The sequence below is a fragment of the Culex quinquefasciatus genome, chromosome 2 (genome assembly GCF_015732765.1).
Source record: "Culex quinquefasciatus strain JHB chromosome 2, VPISU_Cqui_1.0_pri_paternal, whole genome shotgun sequence".
NCBI lineage: Eukaryota > Metazoa > Arthropoda > Insecta > Diptera > Culicidae > Culex > Culex quinquefasciatus.
In genome coordinates this window covers 167,261,918-167,282,966 of record NC_051862.1, presented here as the reverse complement: position 1 = coordinate 167,282,966, position 21,049 = coordinate 167,261,918, and the positions used below count along the sequence as shown (strand labels likewise).

Sequence of the window (21,049 nt, the reverse complement as noted above, 5' to 3'; positions counted from 1 at the left end):
ATGACTCACAGTCCGGATTTCCCCCGACCCATCGTGCGCTCGAGACCCCAAAAATATTAAAAACTCAACGCGGTGTTACGCACTCGCGGTGTCTCACCGCGCTCAAACGCCCTCAAAAATCCGCCAAAACAGCGCCGGCGCAACTTCGCGTGTCAGCCGCGTCACGGATCTCTGGATCTCCGGACCGACTGTATAATCAATCGGGGCACGGTCAAACAGCCCAATCACGACTGAAAAAAAACCCCTTCTTGCAAAATGCATTACTCACAAATCACACTTATCGCCGGGCAATATCAAATTCGATGCGATTGAAGTTTCATGAGCTTGTTTATTGTAGTTATTTACAGTCAGAGGTTTGGATTGTTCGCATTGTATATGAAGATTTGTAAAGTTACACTTAAAAAATTAGTTGTTCGATTCAGTTACGTTATCAACGACCTTACCACTTTCTTTAGATCTACAGTATGACAAGGCAGGCGCCGTTAATAACACAGTCCAACAAGATTTTGTCTCTGAGACGAGTATATGTGTTCCTAGTAGATTTTTGCCTGCTGAATCCGTATCCGGGTCCAGAATTGCTCCAAATGGTCCCAATTTTGAGATACACCCGTTTGAAATGTTAGTTTAGGCCAAAATTAGCTACTTTGTCGACTATTTTACAAAAAAAAACTAATGAATAAACAAATAAACCAATACATGTATCTTAAAGTTCACGTTTTCCCCTTTCTGAAACACCCCTGGTTTTTAAAATTTGATTGTTTCTACGCATATTTATAGCCGTTTTAAAATTATATTTTCAGTTGGTTGTCATTCAAGTTTTTCCAACTTGCATGCAAGTCAAATTCTAATTTTAAAATGGCTATAAATATGCGTAGAAACAATCAAATTTTAAAAACCAGGGGTGTTTCAGAAAGGGGAGAACGTGAACTTCAAGATACATGTATTGGTTTATTTGTTTATTCAATAGTTCTTTTGTAAAATAGTCGACAAAGTAGCTAATTTTGGCCTAAACTCACATTTCAAACGGGTGTATCTCAAAATTGGGACCATTTGGAGCAATTCTGGACCCGGATACGGATTCAGCAGGCAAAAATCTACTAGGAACACATATACTCGTCTCAGAGACAAAATCTTGTTGGACTGTGTTATTAACGGCGCCTGCCTTGTCATACTGTAGATCTAAAGAAAGTGGTAAGGAAACATTTGATTTTTTGTTGAACTGTGTAATCATAATGGTAATCAAGCTTTAAATCATTATGATTTATATCCTATCAAACACAAAGAACTGATTTTTAGTTGATTGTAAACAACAAATGAGTCAGCTTGACACCTTCAGCCGACATTTTTGAACCGAAAAATTCTGCGCAAAATTTGGCATCATAAACAAGTTCTTTGCTCTGCCAGCAAACCTCCCGGTAAGAGAAGCGCAATTCACTGACCTAAACCTATATAATATTTATTTATTTTTCAACTGACTGGAGTTATGAACCATGCGTCACGGTTCAGTTCTTGTCGAAAAGTTCTGCAGACACTGTTCACCTTCTTGGGGTTGATTGTGATATTCCAAATTTGAAAGACTAGAAAAGAAAGATTAAGACTAGACAAGAAAGATTATTAAGAATTTTGAAACACTGTTGGAAAAGATTTAATTTGTTTCAAACATTTGAAAACAAAAAAAAAGTTATTTAACTGATCACAAAAAAATACAAATCAAATGCTGTAATTTCCGACCCTGTTTTACGAATTACAGCAAGTTTGGCCACGCGCCAAACCAAAACGGATGGTGTGGATATCAAAATAAACAACTTCTTCGCGGAGGTTCCAGGGAGACATGACAGGAAAGTCAAACAAAGAGCTGCCAAACATAAACACGGGAGCTACCTGACGAGAAGAAGGTGTGCGCCCGGCCCAAAACTGCGTGTTCGCGGTTGGATTATGCAAATTGTTGACCGAAAGTATTTATAAATAAACCGTTGAGACGCCGGGTCTCTTGAGCGTTTCGAGAGCTTGAAATGAAAATAGTTATTGGAGAAAGATCTGGAAGGAATTTTCTGGACTGACACACTAAACTTTAGTTCCAGATTTGTGAACCAAGTGGTTTTTTTATTTCGACTGATTTTAGCGGATTATGGACTGGATTTCGTTATAGATATTTTATGATTATCCAGGATTTGATCCTTTTCACTTGGAACAGACTCTCAACACCACGATAGCCGTCCATTACAGTTCATTCCGCTTCGGTAGACAGAGAGTACATGCATTACAATATGATGCTTTACTTTTTTAATGGGATAGGGGAAATTCTCCACTGTATCCCGCAGTATGTTTGGTTTGGAGTTGGACAGTTTTGCGAAGGTGAATGTCCTTCATATTTTATTTCTAATAGAAAACACTTGAAAAAACTTCGATAAATTAAAATTTTGTAAAAATATCCACTGAAACTCATTTTGTTAGTTCAAGACTTGACGTAACGATGCTTAAAAACGCAATGTTTGATAGATTTCCATGACTGTTAATTGATATATTTAAATTTTAGAAAAATGCACAGAGTTTTTTTTTACAGACAATTTTAAAAACCTTTGTGCATCAATAATTGTGCATTTTGTAATTTTCAATTTGGAAGAAACTTTGTGCATACATTCCCTATGGGTAATTCTCTACCAACTCACACGAAATCGGGAAAAGTTGCCCCGACCCCTCTTCGATTTGCGTGAAACTTTGTCCTAAGGGGTAACTTTTGTCCCTGATCACAAAACCGAGGTCCGTTTTTTGATATCTCGTGACGGAGGGGCGGTACGACCCCTTCCATTTTTGAACATGCGAAAAAAGAAATGTTTTTCAACAATTTGCAGCCTGAAACGGTGATGAGATAGAAATTTGGTGTCAAAGGGACTTTTTCGTAAAATCGCGATAACTCGTGATGTTTATAAGCAAACCCCTTATGTCTATATATCAAAATTTTTGTAATTGTCTTCTCTACAATTTTAAAGAACATTGTTACACTCTAAAAAATAACCCTGCAAAGTTAGAAAAAACACGAAATTTTAAAATGAAAAATTTTGTTCTAAATGAAAAAAATGACGCTTCTGGGACGATGTAGATTCGAAAAGTACATTAAATTTCCCATAAAATGACATGTTCCAAAAATTTTTACAGTCGAGTAACGGAAAATGGGAGAATTTTGAAAACTTTTTTAGTGTTTTTTTCGATGAAAAATACGTTTATTCGGAATTCTGAATACGCCATCAAATCGGGCGTCTAATTTTACATAAAAGTCCCTTTGACACCAAATTTCTATCTCATCACCGTTTCAGGCTGCAAATTATTGAAAACCACCTCTTTTTTCGCATGTTCAAAAATGGAAGGGGTCGTACCGCCCCTCCGTCACGAGATATCAAAAAACGGACCTCGGATTCGTGATCAAGGACAAAAGTTACCCCTTAGGACAAAGTTTCACGCAAATCGAAGAGGGGTCGGGGCAACTGCTGTGTGAGTTGGCAGAGAATTACCCTTATGTCAAATGTAGCATTTTTGCATCATGATTTTAACCATCATGGTCATATTATTCTAATAAAATTCAAACATTTAAAAAAATCAGATGAATTCCAGTAAAAGCTGTTTGATTTTATAATTCCACCTGAGTATTTAATTTTATTGTCCACAACAGAAAATCCTCCAAGTCACCAATTTGGAGTGGAATCTTTTACGACCCAGAACTAGAACATAACCACCCCCGGGGGGTGAAACCTGTTTACTTCTTCGGGATGTCGCTCCCGCTCCCAAAGTGCAGGTCAATCTACTGCGCAGTTTGTTTTGCAGCCATCCATTCACTTTTGAGTGAACCAAACAAACAAAAAAGCACACGTTCTGCGATAGGCTGCGACCGTCCAGGCATCGAACTTTGAACAAAAAAACGGGACTGTTGAAAACAATTACCGACAGTTCGTACAGTCATCAGGGTGAAAGAAAACTGCCAATTGGTTGAATTCGGAAAGTGTCGATCATCTCGCGCTTTACAGGTTAATTATTATTTACATAAATGACGGTTTGGCCAGAGTCTCCTTCCTGATAAGTGTTTAAAAGTCTGAGGATTCCCAGACTCATCGGAGATAAACGCCTCACCCACGATCAAACAGGTTAAGCTGGTTCGGACAATGGCGTGAACGTACCGAGTCATGTTATCGTGATCCAGACCTTGATCCCGGGGTGTAAACCTGATGACCGACAGAAAAAAAAAGATGATCTCCGAGGTAGCAACCAAACGTTCTGACCAAACTAGAACGCCAAGACCGGTTGACTCATGTGGTTTGTTGATTTGTTGGTCCCAGTCTGGGGCAAAACTTTTTGTGGTCTTCGAACTTACTTCGAACAAACTTCCGCAATTCTATTATTTTACGCTTCCCACCCCGTAGTAAAGTTCTGAGTGCGTTCGCGTTGCCACAATTCGATACGGGTTAGAAGCTGGGAAACCTGGTCGTGACCGAGCGACACTGGAAACGTTCTATGGAGAACACATGTGGTCGTCCAGACCGCACCACCATTAATCGATCGATAAATTGGTTGATTGAGTGGGGTGATTTGAGGAGCTATACTAGAATCTAGAATGGGACCAAACTGTATCAACGATCGCCGCTGGTCAAACTCTTCCTGAACTCGACGGAGAACTACGCGCGAGTTGCTATGGTAGCGGTAGATCGTGCATAGATTTAATATCACTTTAATGACAACATCGCGGTGTGCGTTCCGCCAAGCTACCCTTTAATCATAAGGTATTAGCCGGTACCGGTGTAAGTGTAAATTGACACACGTGTGTTTGTGGAAAGAGGAACGGAGTTGAGTGTTAAGTGTTGGTTAAGAAAGAGCCATTTACTGCTTAGAGAGTTTCAACAGTTATTGTGTTGGCTAGTTCTGGGCATAACAAAGGGCTATTATCGGTGATAGAAGTTTTTATTTTGTCTGTTTTTCTCTACCAACTCTACCAACAACTAGACATTAGCGTGGTTCGCGGATATATGGAAAAGACAAAAGTGTTCAATTTCATTTGCATCAACCGGAATTTTAAAGTACTGTTACCCCAGAAGCTAGCCTGAAAATTTGAGCTCATTTAGTTAAGGTTTAGTTGCTCCAGTTTTGATTTGAAGTTAGTATGGAACAAAAATCAATTTACTATGGAGAATTGTAACTTTTTACATCTTCTTATAGAAAATTTCCCAAACCCCTGTCAAACTTTCCTATTCTTAGGTTTCTAATAGGTTTTGATCCGGGGAACAACTTTGTAGAACATCGCAAAGCGCTAGGAATTGATCTAGTAGACATAGGCAACTCCACAGCTTCCCTTCAAGTACTTAAAACTTGTAATTGGAACTCAACCACAACCCAGAACACTTCAACGGCAGCTGCAGCTAAACGGTCTACTCCGCACAGGCCCCAACCATACATGTTAATCGAGCAAACCCATAAATTGTCTCCTGCCGAAACGGAAGCAAATGATGCTGGTGGATGCTGTGAAGCAAAAAAAAATACACACGTTAAATTACAGTTACCCCGGATGACCTTGCGAGAGGGTTGACGTTCACGTCATCCAACGCAGCTCGTGGCGCGGCATACGTCACCGAACCTTAATGGGGAGCAGCACTTTGCTTCGCAAGATCTAGATCGTCACGCGCCAACGCGACGAGACGCAGAGACATGAAATTCAAAGTAGTTATATGCCTATGGTTTTGGTTCATCGACGACGGAAAACGCGTCGTCAACTTCTAACTTTGTTGAGCCTGATGACGACGTCCTACAGAGCAGATGAAGTCTGTATGCTAGTTGAGAGGTAGAGTTCTGAGGCGAGGTTGAGACAGTTGACTGAAGTCCAGAAGAATTGGGTTTAGAAGAAATCCGTCATTTTTTGTTTATCAATTTTCCAATTTATCAATTTATTAAAATAATTTTTTATCAATTTATCAATTTGACTATTTATCAATTTATCAATTTATCAATTTATCAATTTATCAATTTATCAATTTATCAATTTATCAATTTATCAATTTAACAATTTATCAATTTATCATTTTATCAATTTATCAATTTATCAATTTATCAATTTATGAATTTATCAATTTATCAAATTATCAATGAATAAATTTATCAATTAATCAAATTTTAAATTTATTCAATTTTCATTGTTTTTATTCTTTATTGTTTTTTGCTTTGATTTTTTCAATTTTTTTGCTCTACATTTTTTTAATTTGTTATTTGGTAAATTTATCGGGTATTTCATTTGTTTTTTTTTTTTTATTTTTCGTTTTTTTCTATTTTTCAATTTGTTCATTTTTTTTTCTTTTTTTATTTCTCATTTTTACAATTCTCAATTTATTTATTTATGTATCAATAAACGATGGAATAATCAGAACCAAAAGAAAATCTTTGGATGTTCTTAAAGAGAAAAATCCGAATGAAACACCCAAAATGCAAAAAAAAGATCATTGGTTCTTTTTTTTTTTTTTTGATAAAAAAATATAGCAGAAATCTGCTCTCTGTTCAAGTTTTGAAAAAAAAAATTAATTAGGTTTTTTTTTCTGGTGATTAAAGAAAATATTAGAGCGTCCAATTTTCCCGGATTTAAAATTTCCCGGGAAACGGGATTTTTTTAAATCCAGGAAAATTGAAGAATGAGTTAATTTTTTAAGCTTAAAATCATAGAATTAGCTCAATACTATCAATTTATGATTATCTAAACATCAGTCTTAATAAAGATAGCAGTTTTTAGATAGCTTGAGAGATTTTTGTTTGTGCTTTGGATTGCACCACAATTTCCAATCCAAAAAAAAATTAAAAAGGACTCTTATAAAAATATATTTGACTAGAAAAGCTTAAACAGTTCTTTTAATAAAGTTGCAAATACTTTTTAAAGCTTATGTTGCCCCTCCCTTCCTTCAAAATTGGTCCGAAAAATCAGGGGTCAAAAAAATTATTTCAAAAAACTTCAAAATTTCGATGAAAATAAAAGTTTAATCAACTGAAAACAATCTTAAATGCTTTTTCTGCATTGAAAATCATATTTATATGCTATAAGAGATCGTTTAAAAATATTTATCATTTTTTATAAACTCCAAAGTAAAGCACCGCAAAACAGTTTTTTTCCGCAGAAAAATGTTTTTCCGATGGAAAAACATAATTCCAAAACAACTGGAATGGTGTATGATGCATTGAAATACTTTTATTTTTCATTCAAATGCTGAAACCGTGGCTCGTTATTTCACTTTTTATACTTTTTTCTTTGAGGGACAAAAACTTTGAAAAATATTTGTAACGGACTAAATGTCTAAAAAAACGACAACAAATAATATGATACCAGTCAATGTAAAATTTTACAAAAGTTTAGATTTTCATGTTTTACATTAAAAATATTTTACAAAACATCTTTAAGTCACTACCTCCAACTGAGGAAAATCGGGAATATATTCTGAGATATTAGAGCTTTAAATTTTAAAATCGGTGTTTGATGAAAACAAATTTAAACTTAAAAGCATGAAGATTCGTATATAATCGACTCATGTAACTCCAATCTTTTCAAAAATATATAAAATTTTATAGAAAATATTCAAAGCGTATTTTGCGAATCTATAAACTCGAATTTTACCAATTTTCCATTATTAGCTAAATTAATCCTTAACCATTCTTATCGCTTACTAAGTATTTAACTGTTCATTGATTTCAACAACCAAATCTGAATTACCGGACCAATTTTTTTTTTGATATTTTTTTTTCAATTTCGGGAATTCCCAGGACAAAATATAAAAAAATCTTGGGATTCAAGAATTCCCAGTTTTGGAAAAAATCCCGGGAATTTTGTCCCGGGAATTCCCGGAATTGACGCACTAGAAAATATCATTCGCTGTCAACATGTTTATTTTTTGTGATTTTCGTTAAATCAACAAGCAACTTATGATTTTTCTATTTATAATTTATATTTATAAATTAGATCGATATAACATTAAATTTGCTTGCTGTAACAAGTTAACATATTTAATTTTTTTTATTAAAAATTTATTTAATTTTATGACGTATAAGCATTATTATTCTCAGTAAATATTTATCTTCTTCTATTCTAATCATTCAACATTATTCTTTCCTCTTACTATCCCACATTTATTAGCTATTTCGCTATTTTTTGCATTTTTTTCCCTTCTCTGTCTAATTTGTTCTTCTTAGTACTAGTTAACTCTCGCCCCATTTCGAACAACCTAATAAAATGAAAAAAAGAAAAAAAGTGTTATGTACATAGAAAACCGATTGCTTGTTTTGAAAAAGTAATCTAGAATTGAAACCTGCTGAACACTTCTAGCCGGCCAAGAGCTCTACCCCGTAGCACCCAGGTCTCGCGCCAACCTGACCTGACAACCGCGTAAACGATCATCGCCGCGGCGCTTTGTGTCGCTCGGCAGATTGCACAAAACTTCAAGCCAAGTCTCACCACTGTCGTCGTCATGCTGTTTTGATTCGTCGCGCGTCGCGTCGGTTGACTCATTCACTTGATTCATCATACGTCTTCGGGTGTATTTGCCATTTGCTCAACTCATATGCACAGAACTAAGTACACTATGCAGCATAATTTTATCACTTATTTTGAATATCTTGTATAGATATTTTCGAATTATTTTTGTTATTTTTGGATAAACTTTATTAAGAATATCTGATAAATTCAAAAAGCCAATTTAACAAATCTTTCAAATAAAATGTATCAACAATTTTGTCAAACAGTGTGACCACTAAGCTGTGCTGATGGTTGACCCCAACAGATCTAACGAGAGCACGCTACTCAATTTTGGGTGGGTTTCACGATGGCGATGGTGTTGACGCGATTGCACGACTTATCGATGGAGTCAAAAGGTGCCAATGTGTCATGTGTGTGGAAGAATGATGGAGCAGAAAAAAGAGCAAACTGGGCAAAGAGCAGTCACGATGTCTAGCCAAAGAGACCCGAAGTGTAAAGCACTTTGTTGACCTGTGCGAACGATCTACGCTGCATGTGAGCGGGTTGCAGGAAGGAAATTTAGAGTGGTAAACAAACTTTTTTTTGTGGGGTTTTGGAATTCTGCTCGATATCCGGTTTGTCGAGGGGTTTTAATGAGGTGGTTAATTTTAAATTTATAGAATTGTTCCGATATTGAAAGGGAAGACTTTGAAAGGAAATTGTTTTTTTTTTTTTTGTTCACTATTTTCCGTTTTCCGCATTTTACTGCTAATATAGACTTTTCTGCAAAATTTGCATCTGAAATTAAAAAAAAAACTTCTTAAGCTCTATTTACAAATTTATAAATTAAAATAAATAGACGAAAACCATCCCACAATGTTTAACAAACCATTATAATTATTTTAAAATAAAAAGTTTCGAAAAAATAAATGAATCTTTGAAAATATTATTATTTTTAACTTTTCGCTGTGATTCCAATATTCAAATTTAAAAAAAAAGATTTAATAGTATTTATTTTATTATACAATGCATTTAATCCAGTCTACAGTCTTTGCAATAGAAATGAGCGTTTTGAGTAATTTTTGCCCTCTCATTTTTCTAGTAACTTGAAATTTTATTGCAATGGCTTTGTGTAAATGTCTCAAAAGCTTGTACATTTGTGCAGGAAGTTGTGATGAGATAAATAACATCATTTTATTATTAAATTTTTGCTTGAACCTCATAAGATTTCCAAAGAACCTTTTTCCTTAAGCTTTTTGTTTTGTTTTTCTTGCTAAACTATTCATATTTTAGTGTACAAAACGTGATATTTATTAGTCGTTAAAATATAGGTTTCGATAACATTCAGAAATATTAAAATCCTTCAATATTCCACAATTTTACACTCATAGTTTGTATGCTTATTTATTGTAGATTTATTAAAAGTTCTTTTTTTGTCATCTAACACAAAACAAAATTTACTAACGAATGTTTTGAAATAAATTACATTGAATATTATTTCTTTTAAAAATTGAAAATATAAACACCTGGATATTTTTTTTCTCTACTTTTGGCATTTAGTGTAGTTTGATAAAATGTAGCAAATACAGTAAAAATTAAATGAATTCAATTCAAATCAGGTCAAAATAAAAATAAATATTTTTTTAAGAGTATTAATCTTTCCAAAATTGTATTTGTATTTTCACTGTTTAAGCGTTTTTTTTATCAAAATACTCAAATTTTCAAACAATATTGTATTGATAAAAATATTATTTTAACAAAAAATTTAATACGAATATCAAATAATGTAAAATATTGTATGTATTTTTAATGTATGATTATTTTTGTTAAATACTCAAAAAAAAGTATATCATGAAAAGATTAAATTTGCTTAGTTTTCATTATAGGTTTCAATCAATTTAAAATTTTGATATGCATTTTCATTTTATAATTTTTTTAAACACTTTGATTTTCATAAATACCGTTTTTTTTGAAAAAAGATTTTTTTTAATTTAAAATATGAGTAGCAAAGCGAAAAAAACATCGGTACTCCGATATTTTGAAAATTGTTAAATTTTTTTTCGTGTTTTTTCAATTTTTTTAAGCATGCATTGTAATTAAAATTTACAATATTTATGTTTACCTACCCCAAAATACTGTTTTTTTTTCTTAAAATACCATAATTCATTCAAATACAAAAATTTGCATACTTTTCAAAATCGGTAAATTTATTATTTATTATTTCATTTTATTTCATGATACTTAAATTTAAATATGAAAAAATGTATTTGCATGAATGAAGATAATTTGTGAAAGTTTGAGTATTTTACAAATACAAATCGGTTGTATAGTTAATATGAAGGAAAAAATATTTTTATATGAATTACGTTTTTTTTATTTCAATATTTTACAAAAATATATATCAGCCATTCCACGTCAAACAGGAAGTCTCCAAATCAAAAGTGCTCCGATTTGGCTCAAATTTGGAGTGGAGATTCTTTGGCCCAAAAAATTAGACCCGTTTTTTTTGTTTGGCGATTAGTGTGGTCCTATCCGAAATAGGGTGGTCCATAAAATTGCGTTTTTCGTCGATTTCGCAAAAGCCACATTTTTCAAAAAATCATATCTCCGAAACGGCTGAACCAATTTTGGAGCGCCACAATTCAAAAGAAAGGTTATTAGTTGGGCTTTTTATGGAAAAATATGTTGAGGTCCAAAAAAACTAACTGAAATTTGAAAAGGCCTATGAAAATCTTTTCGATGTAAAACGCAATTTTATGGACCACCCTATTTCGGATAGGACCACCCTAATCGCCAAACAAAAAAAACGGGTCTAATTATTTGGGCCAAAGAACCCCCACTCCAAATTTGAGCCAAATCAGAGCACTTTTGATTTGGAGACTTCCTGTTTGACGTGGAATGGCTGCATATATAATATATATTTGTTATGGTTTAAAACCACGTTTAAAGATATAAAAATATTATCAATACAATACGGTAACTATTCTGTGATAAATTAAGTATTTTACAAAAAAAACTCTTATGAATTGCAAATGCATACACAATTTTGCTTCGTATGATATCTATATCACACATAAAAAAAGTATTTTCTAGAAACACGTTTTTTTGTAAAAAATTGAGCATTATTCTAAAAAAATAAAAATAAAGTGAACATACTTATAAAATTTCTCATCTTTTTAAACCCTTAAAGCAAATTATCAATTTAAGTTTAAAAAAAATGAATAACTTGTAAAAAATTAAGAACTTATGCTATAAAATTTACTAAAACATCATTTAAATACATCTTAGTGAAAGCTTTAAAAGATAATCATGATTTTGCTTTCAATAAGTTAGCTTTAGTAAAATATTTCAAAAGAGCTTTCGTCTATAGAATAACCGTATTTCGATAAAAACAACGATAAATTATCGTTTAAAGTCCCGACGATATCAATAACCATTATCGTTATTGTCGGATGATAAAAATATCGACGATGGTTATCGATTTACAACTTTACACCTTAGGATAAAAAAAACTTTTTTGTTTTGCAAGAAATATTTAAACCAATTTTAAGTTCAATCGGTGTGAATAAATTATGAAACTGTGGTTTCTATTATTCTATTATTCTATCTTTTTTAAAATCAATAAATCAAAAATTATAATTATTTCCGCAAAATTCACCATGAAACCATTTTATAGAACAAAGCGTCTCCATTCAACAACAATTAACCTCCTTTTTCACCCTTCAATAATTTTGCCTGAAATTAAACCCGTTACAAAGTCACAACTCTACAGTGTTTGCTAGTTGCTGCCGGATCGTGTGTATGTACCGCTCAAAAAATAGCACATCAATTTTGAACAGCAAATAAAACTGACCTTGAATCAACGTTTTTCTTCCCATCTCACCTCCTCTATTTCACCCAAAATCCCCACCCCGCAACATTCCACCACCCGCACACACTCTTCTAGCCAAGACACAAACCACCCCCATCTATCAAGAGAGCGTGAGCGTGAGCGGATTCGCGACGACTAACGTTCGCGACCGGAGACTGTCGCGCTCTCTCCGCGAAACTACACAGCTGTTGTGGCCTGGTCAACAACACACAAAGAGAAGAAACGCGGAAAGCCTAGTCGTGGTGAGAGGAGAAAGTAGTCACGACCACCACCTGCAAGCAAAGAGACCAGTCTTACCGATCTTACGCACACCATGATGGGGCCATGCGTACGGACGACCTGTGTGTTCAGTACGAGACGCTTCCGAGCGCTACTGCTAATCCCAAGGTAACGACGAGCACTGATGTTCTGTACCAGACACTGACGAACTGACCTCTGACGTTTCGGTGCTGTCCATTTCTCCGCGTGTGTGCTGTGTGTGTGTGTTCAGTGTAATTCAGTGTTCATCAACGCGCGCGTGGATCTACAAGCTTTACTAGCTTTGCCTCGATTAAGTGACATTACCCGATGTAGATATTGGAACCTGTAGCCGCTGCTCAAGTCTCAAGTCGCTGTGTTCGTCGTGTCGCCGTGTTTTTGCCGTGTATGTTGTGCGGCCAACCAGGAAGCGCTGCCTAGCTCAAGGTGTGAATCTAGCCCGTAATACAGTTATAGATATCTCGTCAGGTTGTTGTGTATCCAACTCATCCGCACATGCTACTGCTTCTCTACAGCAGAGCAGAACATCCCATCAATCGTCCGCGACCTATCCCTGAATCGGTGGCAGAGTAGTTCAGTTCAGTAGTGATGCTGTAACCATCATCCTCGATTGACCGCGAAGCGTAGCGTTTTTTGACAGTTCTTCGATCGAAGCAACCCCGCATGGAAATGTTCAAGCTGATCGTGTCCAAGTGTCGCGTAATGCTACGAAATCGGCTGGCGGCGGCGATTCAGGGTGGCAAACATCCGGACAGGTAGAGACGGGTGACATTTCCGCGAAAGTTCGTCCCAGTGTGGACGGAAAAGTGGTTGACCTTCCATGTCATTCATAGCAAGCGGCGACGGGTGGGATGTCGCGTGGTGTGCGCTGTTGTAAAGTTGGGTTGGGTTGGGTCCGAGCTGTGTGGGCGCACCTTAAACAAGGACAACGGCCTTGACGAGGAGGATGACATCAATTTTGGACACGGTGACAAATTGTGGTGAAAGTGGAGATTATCGCATATCGTACTAGATGAGTGGATAACATTTATTTGCTTGCTCTTTTCGGAGGGAACCACCTTGGCGAGAAACGTGATACGACGCGCGGACGTGTGTTGTAAGGTGTTTGTTGGGGATAAAGTGCTGTTGTGTGAATGAAGTGTTGGTGGGGTGAGAAGAAGGTGTGGCAGGGTTGCCAGAGGTTTTAATCTGAAAATCGAACTAATACTTTCAGAGATTTTTTCGATTCTTGATGCACTTTATGAAAAACTTCTACGAAAAACAATACCAAAGAGTATTCACTATTCAATATTCAGTATTCATTTAACTTCTCTCTTATAATACAGTACAAAAGAGTACAATACAATAAAAAAACTGTGTGTTTTTTTCTTTAGAACAAAATAAATCAAAATGTTTCAGCTCTATTTTTTAAGTTTTTCGTTCCGTCAAACATGTTTTATGAGCAATGTAATAAGGGTTAGTGTAAAAACTGCCATTTTCACGTGGACCATAGTTCCGAAACACCAAATTTCACGGAAGTTTACGGAACGTGAAACAATTTAAATAACCTCTAAAGCGTTTTGTTTAAATTCCAAAATAGTAGTTTATGCAACAAGTTGCAAAAAGAGGATTTTTTCAGCACGAGTCGTACATTTATCTAACGAGGTTCACCGAGTTAGATAAATACGACGAGTGATGAAAAATCAAGTTTTGCAACGAGTTCCATACAACGTTTTTTGCAATTCCGAAAAACACCCTTTGGACAGAATTATAGGAAAAATGTCCATGCATTGAGTCAATGAATCGTTCAAATCAAAAAAATGTTTAAAAGTATAACTTTTCGTAACAAGTGCTGAAAAGTTCAACTTTTCAGCATCCATTTCAGTGCTGAAAAGTAAAACTTTTCAGCATTTGTTTTGAAAAGGGTTACTATTCGATTCTGTTAATTTTGGTACAGAAAAGTAGTAGCAGGAAAAGTAAGTAGTTTCACGACGGAATTGCAAAAAGTACCTTTTTGCAATTCCGTCGTCAAACTACTTACTTTTCCTGTCATTCTTGAACGACGAAATAGCCTACTTTTCTGTACCAAAAATACTAGAATCGAATAGCAACACTTTTCAAAATAAATGCTGAAAAGTTCTACTTTTCAGCACTGAAATGGGTGCTGAAAAGTTGAACTTTTCAGCACTTGTTTCGAAAAGTAACACTTTTCAACATTTTTTTGATTCAAACGATTTATTGACAAAATACATGAAAATTTGACATAAAATTTCACTCAGTGTGTGTTTTTTGGAATTGCAAAAAATGTTGTATGGAACTCGTTGCAAAACTTGATTTTTTCAGCACTCTTCGTATTTATCCAACTCGGTGAACCTCGTTGGATAAATGTACGACTCGTGCTGAAAAAATTCTCTTTTTGCAACTTGTTGCATAAACTACTATTAATGTTTATTTCATTTCCTTCTTTTCTTGGAAACACCCGATTTTGGCTTCAAATATTCCAGTTTTTTTTAACACTCAAATTAATTTGATATTTTTGGTCTCAAAATACTTTTAAATTGTAAATTGATTAGGTATGGCTAAAAATATATGTTTTTAAGCGCATAAGGCTGGTACACATTTCATTGAAAGGGTTTGTTGCCAGCCATTTTTAGTAATACTTAAGGCTGGTACAAATATTTTTAAAAGTTTTGTCACCCCCTTCAAAATTGGCCCGAAAAATCAGGGGGCAAAAAAAATATTTTTACAATAAACTTCAAAATTTCAATGAAAATTCAAGTGCAACCAGCTGAAATCAAATTAAAATACATTCTTCTGCGTTTAAAATTATTTTTAGCATTTTTGGTTTTATTAAAAAATCTTAAATTTTTTAGAAAATTTTCGATGCAAAATCTATTTTTTCGATACAATTTTTATTTTTGTCAGATCTTAGATTTTTTGAAAACTAGAGATTGCAAAACAACTGAACTAGTGTAAAATGTTTTTCAAAACACTTTTTTTCATTTAAATGTGAAGACAATGGTTTGTTATTTAAATTTTTATATTTGTTTTATTTTTTTGCCCCACCCCCCCTTGACCTCGGCCAGGGCCGAGGGACAAAAACTTTTTTAAATATTTGCTTCGGCCTAAAGACCCCCGATCCTATTCTGGTCTCTGCACCAAAAAGTACTCATAAAAAATAAATTAGCGAAAAAAAAACAATAAATAAATAAATAATTAAAATAAATTTACTTGACAAACGTAGAAATATGTACCCTCCCTGCAGAGGCTTATGAATTGATCTCAGTTAAAAGGTTCTCCAAATCTCTGAATTGCAAATGTAACATCCTGGAACAGAACTGCTCAATTCTAATAAAAAACACAAATTAAATTGAAATTGAAATTTACTTGGGAAAAGCTGGCCAATCTTTGAAAAACTTTTCAAACTACACTTTTAAAGTGAGTCCAAAAAATGAAATACTTTGAAACATAAAAATTAAACATGTGCAAAAAATATCTTTACAACGATTTTTAGCCGATTTGGTCAAAGCAATGTTGAGATATTGTAACACTCAGGGTGGCCATTTAAGACTGGAAACCAGGAAAAAATCTGGAATTTGGCAAACTCCGCCAAAAATCGGGTGAAAGTCGGGAATTTATGATATTTTGTCAAAAAGTCGGGCATTCTTGAATATTTTTTAAATATCTATTTTAGATTCAAAAGGCTTTTTAGGTCATTAAATATCCTAATAAATATTGGACGCATTCAATCTTGCATTCGACACAGATTTTCATGATATTTTTTTATGAATCAAAATAGTTTTATTGCCTTGAAATTCGCCTTAATTACAGCCTTTCTAAAAATTAAAAAGTTTTTTTTTTTCAAGTTTTTTATTCTTTAAACTTTGTGTCCCGATTTGCTCCACTTCCCGTTGATCTAGAGTGCTCATATTTGGCCCATATGCTAGTTATATATGTCCAAACAACCTCTAAAAATTTCTGGCAGATTGGTGAGTTCGATATGAGTTGGGTATGCTCTGATTGTGGACTCGCTCTTGAATACTTACAACTAGATAAATGTACATTGATGGAAAAATTCGATATCTAAATTTTCAAAATTAAAAAGGGAACTTGGTAAAAATTTATTTATCAAAAAATTCCTAGATATATTTCTTAATTCTTTGAAAGAGTAATAATAGTAAACATGTTTTATGCGATCTTTGTCCTAAAATAAAATAAATATTCTAATTCTTTACCTTTTTTATCTTTAGCCAAGTATGAATTGTTTTAAGTATTGTTAATTTTTTGGTTATTTTTCAAAGACTACACGGAGAAAAAAGAGTTCCCAAATTCGTGAACAAGCGTTCATGAAAATGGGAACCACGAACAAAGTGTTCAAATTTCATGGTACGTTTTTCAAAATCGTACCATGGGATTTGAACACTTTGTTCGAGGTTCCCATTTTCATGAACGCTTGTTCACGATTTTGGGAACTCTTTTTTCTCCGTGTACTGTTTATGTTTCTACTCTGAATCCAAAAAATGAGTTTTTCCACTTTTGAAGTGTTTTTTTTTTTAGGAAATTGTTGTGAAATTTATGTTTTACAAGAATTGTCAATGGTTTGTTTTTTTTAACTCAATATTTTTTTTTTAAGTTTGATATTTTCTTTTTTATATTAAGAGTTTTTTTTTGGTTTGAAATCATTCTTTAGATAAGAAAAGTCTATTATTTGTGTTTCTGGAATAGTCGGAAATTTGAAAACCAGATTTGAGTGGCCACCCTGTAACCCCCTTTCTTTTAATTGCTAACTTCAAATAGTTTTATTTCGGTAATCACACAACCAAATGTCTTTAAGTTTAGTTTGGTAAAAGTTGAAAATGTGAATTTTAATACCTTAAACACAGATTAAAGTGTGTGTTCAAACCATCGCTTGAAATTTGGGCTTGTTTACACGTTGTTTGAAATCTTTTGCAAATTATTTATATTTTCCAGAAAACTTTTTCATTTCATAAACTTTTCTCTCACGACTGTTCCAACAAAACTACCATCACTGCTCTCCCTTCAGCACTAACACCCTTAAGCAGTGGGTATACAATCCTCGAATGTTTACATCTTATCGTACGTGGAGAGGCCTTATATCGTACACCATCTATTCTCCCAAAAAAAGCGATGGCTTTCACCATCTCTGAGAATCTCACGTTCGGAGCAATCGTCGGGGATTCCACCTTTTCATTCACAGTCGAGTCGTGGCTTACAACGCAAAACACGAACGAAAGACATTCAAGTCCTGTCCGGGAGCGAAGGGTGTTTGTTGTGTGCATTTGTGAGCTGCAGCAAGTGTTTTTGGTTCGGGAGTAAAAAAAAAACAACGAGTGTTGGCTTTGGCAGTGCGAAAAACAAATTTTGCCAGCTCTGTTTACGTTTTCACGCGAGCTAGAATGTGGAAAATTTGACCATCATCAATTATTACGTAAAACGTGAGCCGGATTGGTTTTGCAAATTGTACAGCAAAACATACAAAATGAAAGTTTATTTTGGCCGGACGTCAAAATGTGTAGAACTTCAAAGATGTGAAACCAAGCCGCGTCGGCTGACAAGAGGGAAAATATATCTATATTTTTACGATTTTACGTGGCATTATTTTCTTTAGCACGCGAAATACGCAATTTGTTTGGCATTGACATTTGCCGCGCTGATGTCACTGACTTGGTGCACCACGACCTTGCCACTACTCTGATTGATCAATAATACTTGCAAGAAAAATATTGAGTTTTTCTTCGTGAACAGCGAACTTGACTTGAGGTTTGTTGGATGAGATTTTGGAGATATGAATGCAACATTGTGAAATTATTTTTCTATCGTATTCAGTTCAAATCCCGGCTCGACCAACACAACTGGTGATCGTTTCTTTTCTGGATTCGATTGCTTAGTAAAGGTCTCAAACTGGACCTTACACATTAAAAAAATCATGGTAATATTACAACTGGGAAGGAGTACATCTTTTATATCTGAAAAATGTGTAATTTTACCACTAAAAATGTGTAATTTTACCACTTTTCTGGGGTAATGTCACTTTTTCAGTCTGAATTAAGGTAAAATTACATCATAAAAAAGGTTATATGCAACCTTTCAAAATTACAGCTTAGGAAGGCAACCTATGAAGTGTCTTGAAAATATTTCAAAACTGAGTTGTGATTATTTGAAATAATTAAATAATTAGAATATTGTTTCTTAATTTCTGATGGAGCAAAATAAGAATTTCCAACGCAATTATTTTTTTAAACACTTTTGAAAATTGTGTGGCCTGCCCCAGTACATGTTTGAAAAAAATATAGTCTTAAAAAAATCCTTACCACTTGGAAAAAAAATATTTCAAAAAATAATTGAAATCCTATCAACGTCACCCCGGATTACTGTATCAGAAATACTTTTTTTTGCATGAAAACATAACATATTTTAACTCCTCAAGTTTTACCATCAATTGGGAAGTGTGGTCCAAAAATTGAAAATTTAAAGAAAGCCATTAAGTGCTAAATGAGAGTTAACAATCGATTAGACAAGTTTTTGTTTTGAATTAATGTTAAAAACATGGTAATGAAAAAACAAAACGATTGTTTTGTTCATGATTTTTATTATCCGAAGTTCCATACAAACCTTCGGATAATCAAGTCTTGACTGTTCTTGCTTTACTAATTGAAAAATATTTTTTACATTTATTTGAAATATTAACAATATTTGAATTTTTGTGTCAATTAATGTTACGTTTATTTTGGCAACTTTGTTTCCAATTTTGATAAATTATCTTAAAACAGTGTCGCCAAAAAATCCTAAATCATGGTATGCTGAAATTGGAACATGGTAATATAACATCTGGGAAATTAAATCTTTGAAAATTTGTAAATTTATCATTTTTACGGTGAAATTCCACTTTTCAGTTTAAATTGATGTAATACACGTAATATTCGTAATAAAAAAGTTTTCTTACTGTGCAAAGTATATAAATAATCACATTACACAGGAATACCTTTTGGAAAACGATACGTTAAAATTTTGTTGATAAAAGGTTGATCTACACAGTAAAAATGATCATGAACTCTAAAATGTGTAAATTTCCTCTGTTTTATGTGTGAATCAAAATAACTGTTTAAAAAAACTAACCATTCATGATCCAGGTTTTTTTTTAATTTTGTTTTGTTAACAGACGTGTTGTAAGAATCAGTCATCTCCGCAACCCTGGCAAAAAATCAGACAATATTACACTTTTAAAAATTATGGTAATATTCCATTTGGGAATGGATACATCTTTTAAGTCACTTTTCTGTTGTAAAGTCACTTTTTCAGTCTATATCTTTATCGAAAAAGGTTATATTAAACCTTCAAAATCTAAACATTTTTCCACCACTTTTCTAGTATGTTAACACTTTTCAGTGTTAATAGAGGTAATATTACATCATAAAAAAGGTAATTTTACATCATAAAAGTGGTAATATAACATCTTACACAATTTTTACTGTGTATTCAAATAGTGTGTTAGATCTATAAAATGTGTAAATTAGCATCTTATTATGAGTAATTTTACTTGTTTGTATACATTCAGGTGAAATTACATCTCATTGCTCAACCACCCGAAATAAAACTAACATTCAAAGAGACGAGTTGTTCCTTTCTTTTCGAGAACAGGCACTGATGAAGTCTGCAAGTAGTAGAAGAAATACGTATCTGTCAAGATACATATTAAAATATTGTTGTTCTCTGCATAGATTTCACATATTTTTCAGGTAAAATTACATCGAAATAGAGGTTATACTCAACAATCTAATTTTCAATCTTTAAACTTATATTTTTAACTGTGTAGCCTTGTAATGACTACACCTTTGATTCTGGACCAATCTGATGAAGATTTTCATGAAATTTTCCACTATGATCTTATTTTCAAAGGAATAATTTTCTGACCCCTCTCTGACTTCGCATACAAACAAATCCGTCAAAACTATCTTCGCTCAGGAATAGTAACCTCGGCCTCGACCATATCGTACTACAAAAGAAAGATGACACCCTTTGGGGGAGGGGGACTTGATCTTGATAATCCACGTGTTTGTTGAATATTCTTACCCAACAATAAGCGTGGCCCTAGGCAAAGATTGAATGTTTTATTCACCTCTCTCGCGCGTAATTTGCTAGTCCACGAGCTCTACTTTTCTGCTGTATCTCAGTCGTGTGATCTTCTACTTCTTTTTTGAAATAGCTCTACGAGAGTCGTGTCTTGTTCGTACATATTCAGTCTAGCGTGGATCGTAGACGGAGTGGGATGTGAATTGCGAGTCGTTAAAGTATTCTAGGAAACACGAGATGATTGAAACTAAAGCGGTTGTAAACGGTAGAAACTGCGACGAACAGCTGCCCAAAGATGCTGGTGGTCCCAAGAAGAAGTCCCACCTGCAGCGGGTCATGCTGCAAAGGTAGAACCTGGAAGCCTCATCTCATCATCATTACCTAAA

The 21,049-nt window shown here is 34.0% G+C and overlaps 1 protein-coding gene across 10 annotated transcripts in view; it reads left to right on the top strand.

Annotated features, from left to right (window-relative positions):
• The window catches only part of LOC6043899 (nocturnin), a 50,053-nt gene that overhangs the window by 15,106 nt on the left and 13,898 nt on the right, over positions 1-21,049 (top strand). Inside the window, exons 1-2 of one of the 10 annotated variants that reach the window (XM_038252376.1) lie at positions 17,780-18,028; positions 20,797-21,010. The exons of 2 other annotated variants lie outside the window; for them this stretch is intronic. In XM_038252376.1, coding sequence (XP_038108304.1) covers positions 20,901-21,010 — 110 coding nt within the window. In that variant the 5' untranslated portion in view covers positions 17,780-18,028; positions 20,797-20,900. 7 more of the 10 variants (XM_038252377.1, XM_038252378.1, XM_038252380.1 and 4 more) reach the window with 7 other exon arrangements.